Source organism: Marmota monax, unplaced genomic scaffold (genome assembly GCF_021218885.2).
Source record: "Marmota monax isolate L192 unplaced genomic scaffold, Marmota_monax_Labrador192_F-V1.1 WCK01_AAM20220418_F8-fsc02213, whole genome shotgun sequence".
Taxonomy (NCBI): Eukaryota; Metazoa; Chordata; class Mammalia; order Rodentia; family Sciuridae; genus Marmota; species Marmota monax.
In genome coordinates this window covers 8051-11403 of record NW_026694540.1, presented here as the reverse complement: position 1 = coordinate 11403, position 3353 = coordinate 8051, and the positions used below count along the sequence as shown (strand labels likewise).

Below are 3353 nucleotides of genomic sequence, written 5' to 3'. Positions count from 1 at the left end.
TGTGTTCCCCTACATGGATTATGACAGTGTAGCCACAGATATTGACCTTATTTCAATTTGATTCTTTGAGTTCCTGGAAATGAACTTCATTGATTACCAAGTACTTGGTGGTATTTCTCCATCAGCCCCTGGACTATTCCAGTGTCAAAATCAGAAAACTAGGTAAAACCATCATGGAAGATGTCAGAGGACTAATCTTGAGATTCTGTTCATTTCAGACTATTTATTTATGGACCATCCATGAAACAAAATAGTTTCTTCATGTGCATGAAGCATATAACCCATTGTAAAAACCCAGGTCCCTAGTTATGACTCTATACAGACACATATGGCTCTATACAGAAGGTCCAATCTTCAGGGGCTTCCTTCCAATGTAGCCCCCAGCATCTGATTCCTTTCCCCATCCACAGTTCAGGCAGTGTCTGAGATGCTGGGCTCTGAGTTTCCTTCATGATCCCTCTACATCCTGGTTATACATCCAATTACAAAGAGGGCAGCTTTTTATACACACCCAACTAGGCATCTGTTGGACAGGAACAGTGAATGAGGCCCTGGTTGTAGAGAAACATGCAGCCACATTGAGGACATGAGAGAGTACCGAAAATAAGGACCTTTGGCTGCCTAAAGTCCTTCAGTATTGCTGTGAGCTCAGCACAGAGTTGGGAACATCTTCTGGGGTGGATGGCACCCTGGGCATCATAGCTCTCCAGAGGGGCAGGGTATAGCTCTAGGCTCAACTGGTTTAGTCTGGCAGTGTGGCACAGCAGGTCCCTGAGGACCGACGTGGAGATGTGATTCTGGAAAAAGCACAAGGCCCTGAGCTGGGAGCAGCAGCTCAGGGCAGGCAGGATGGCTTGGAGCTGGGAGTCCGTGATCTCACAGGCTTCCAAGTCCAGGCTCCTCAGGGTGGCTGCAAAAGTCTCCAGAAGAATTTTGAGGGGCTCCAGACTAAAAGTGGTCAGTTTGATGCCCTTTAGATCCAGGTGTCTGAGCTGGCTGGTGTTTGGGCATCGGGAAAGGTAATTCCAGTCTGAATCCGGCAGCCGGCAGTTGGTTATTGCGAGGGCCTTCAGGGGCATCTTCAGGTGTCTAAGGAAGAACCAGGCAGTTAGTTCTGAGGGAAAAGATGAATTGGCCCAAACCCAAGGTCACTGTGAACATCTGAACATGGTTGACATTTTGTAGAATCTGCTCATTCAGGTCACTCCATTTCATCCTGAACTTTCACCACCACTTGTGTGACCAGGTGGGTCCTCCATCTCTATGAATGTCATCCTCAACGAAAAGCAGAAAGCCATATATCTAGCCACAGGAAGTCAGGAAGAGTCATGTACGAAAGACAAATCCAGGGAAGATGTGGCAAAACACACTGGGGTTAACTCCTGCAGGGCTCACTCCCTGTCCCCACAGCAAGTCATCACCTGGAGATGGTTGTAGAGAAACATGCAGACTTCCCAGGTGGTCATTAGAAGTGGGCTCCTCTGCTCCCAGATGGAGGACACAGAGCTTCCTTGTTGAACAGGTACAGGTGTTGGGGCTTGCCCTCCTTCAAAGTCCTCACCTCTACCCTGCATTTTACCCCTGTCACTAGACAGGCCTCCCAGGGAAGGAGCCTCACACCCACCTCACTAGCTTCTGTCGCCATCAGCTGGCTTCCCAGTATGGTGGCACTTCCCAGACCATGGACCTGGTTTACCCCTTTGCTCTAACAGAGGTTAGGAGATTGAGCTTCAGGATACAATAGAACAGATGATGGGTTATTCACCTTCCAGTGACTTGTTCACCATGAGAGTGTCAGTGGCTGGCACACAGTAAGTGCCCTTTCATGTTTACTGATACTTGTTTGCAGAGGAAGATCACTCTCCTTACTCACCTCAGCACCTGCTCCAGGTGGCCCTTGAGGAGAAGGACAGCATCTACACAGAACGTCTGCAGGCAGTTCATCCTGAGGAACTTCGAGGTAAGCTGGGCAAGCAGCCACTCCTGCTCCTCTGGGGAGGTGTGGGCAGGTACAAGGACCTGGGAGATAAGCAGCTTCCTCAGGTTCCTCATCTGGCACAAGAAAGGAGCACAAGCAGCCAAGGTGGAGGGTGCCCAGGTGCAGTGCACTTCCACTCTCTGTACAGAGTCCAGCTGCAGCAGTCTCAGGACCTTCCTGGTGTAGCTGGTGGGTTTCCCAAAGATCTTCAGCTTATTGCAACACAGGTACAGCCTGTCCCTTCTCTGTGTGACCTACAGGAAAAAGTGGGTCAGGAATTCATCCTGAGGCCTTTCTGTGAGACACAAGTCTATGAATATCTTCAAGGGCAGCTTAGCTGCCATTGCTGGACCAAGTTTTAATGTTCGATTCTTCTTAATGTCCTCTGGTGAGCAGGCATCAACTGTGGCTCCAGACCCCATCCTCCAGAAGTTCTGGGGAACATTCCGCAAATCCAGCACCTGCAGTTTCCACCTCCTGCTGGGACACCAGCAGAATCTCAGCCCTGAGGCACCTTCCTTCACCTCTCAGCTGCTGCCTCCTGCTCCACCTCTTCCTTCTGTCTCACTTTTCTCCATCCACTTCCCTCCAATCCAGCCTGGTGCCCCGACTTGTACAGACTGAGGCAGGGGCAGGTACAGCCTTCTTTATGGGTCTCCACAGCTGCCACAAGCACCTCCACATCTGGAAGCCTTTCCCAGATGGGGCTCAGCATGGCCAAGGCCTCTCCACCCCTCCTTGCTGGCTGCACAGGAAGCCTATGGAGCACACTTCAGCACCAACTCTCCCTGCCTATACCCATCCCTTCCCTGGTACTGAGGGTGCTCCCTTCCAGGCCACCTGGGTCCCACTCACCTGGGGTGATCCTGCTGGGCAAGCAGCATGTCCAGCCCATCCAGGGCCACTCGGATCATCTCCACTTGTGGCTTCCTCAACAGGGCCCCCAAGGGCAGGTGGGTGAAGGGCCAGGCCTGCACCATTTTCTTCAGGACCTCAGTGTGTCCCCTGCTGAAGGCCTCCACAAAGAGTGGTGGGAAGAGCTCTATGGGCAGGTCCTCCAGATCCAGGACAGCCCTGGACTTGTCACTTAGCAGGCTGCACCCTGCCAGCTCCAGCACCATGGGTGGGGACTGGATGCTCATCCTGGGGAGTCTGAAAGAAGAAGGATCCTGGAAAATGGTCCAGGGAAAAGGCCACTATCCCATCCATTGCCAGCCACTGGGAAGGGGGTACTGGGGAGTCCAAAAACTCACTCCAACCTTAATGGGGGAAAGCCTTTGATTATTATTTTGTCCTTACAAAATGGGAATTACTGTGTCATGTGACTTAATGCAGCAGGCTCTCAGTTTCAATAACTACAGTGGCTCAGAAAGGA

At 51.4% G+C, this 3353-nt stretch overlaps 1 protein-coding gene across 1 annotated transcript; it reads right to left on the bottom strand.

Annotated features, from left to right (window-relative positions):
* Positions 1-515: 515 nt before the first annotated feature.
* On the bottom strand, positions 516-3120 carry LOC124076392 (PRAME family member 12-like). Its single transcript, XM_046420282.1, has 5 exons — positions 2834-3120; positions 2326-2455; positions 2125-2232; positions 1874-2052; positions 516-1089 (listed from the first exon to the last, which is right to left on the bottom strand). The coding sequence occupies exons 1-5, from the start codon at positions 3118-3120 to the stop codon at positions 516-518; spliced, it is 1278 nt and encodes a 425-aa protein (XP_046276238.1).
* Positions 3121-3353: the final 233 nt, after the last annotated feature.

Bases quoted from the DNA above. Each gene is read 5' to 3' on its own strand.
- LOC124076392 (XM_046420282.1), bottom strand. From the start codon at position 3,120: ATGAGCATCCAGTCCCCACCCATGGTGCTGGAGCTGGCAGGGTGCAGC. The intron at 2,456-2,833 runs GTGAGTGGGACC...GTGTCCCAGCAG, and splicing joins GCCCAGCAGGATCACCCCAG to GAGGTGGAAACTGCAGGTGC. The intron at 2,233-2,325 runs GCAATGGCAGCT...TTTTTCCTGTAG, and splicing joins GAACATTAAAACTTGGTCCA to GTCACACAGAGAAGGGACAG.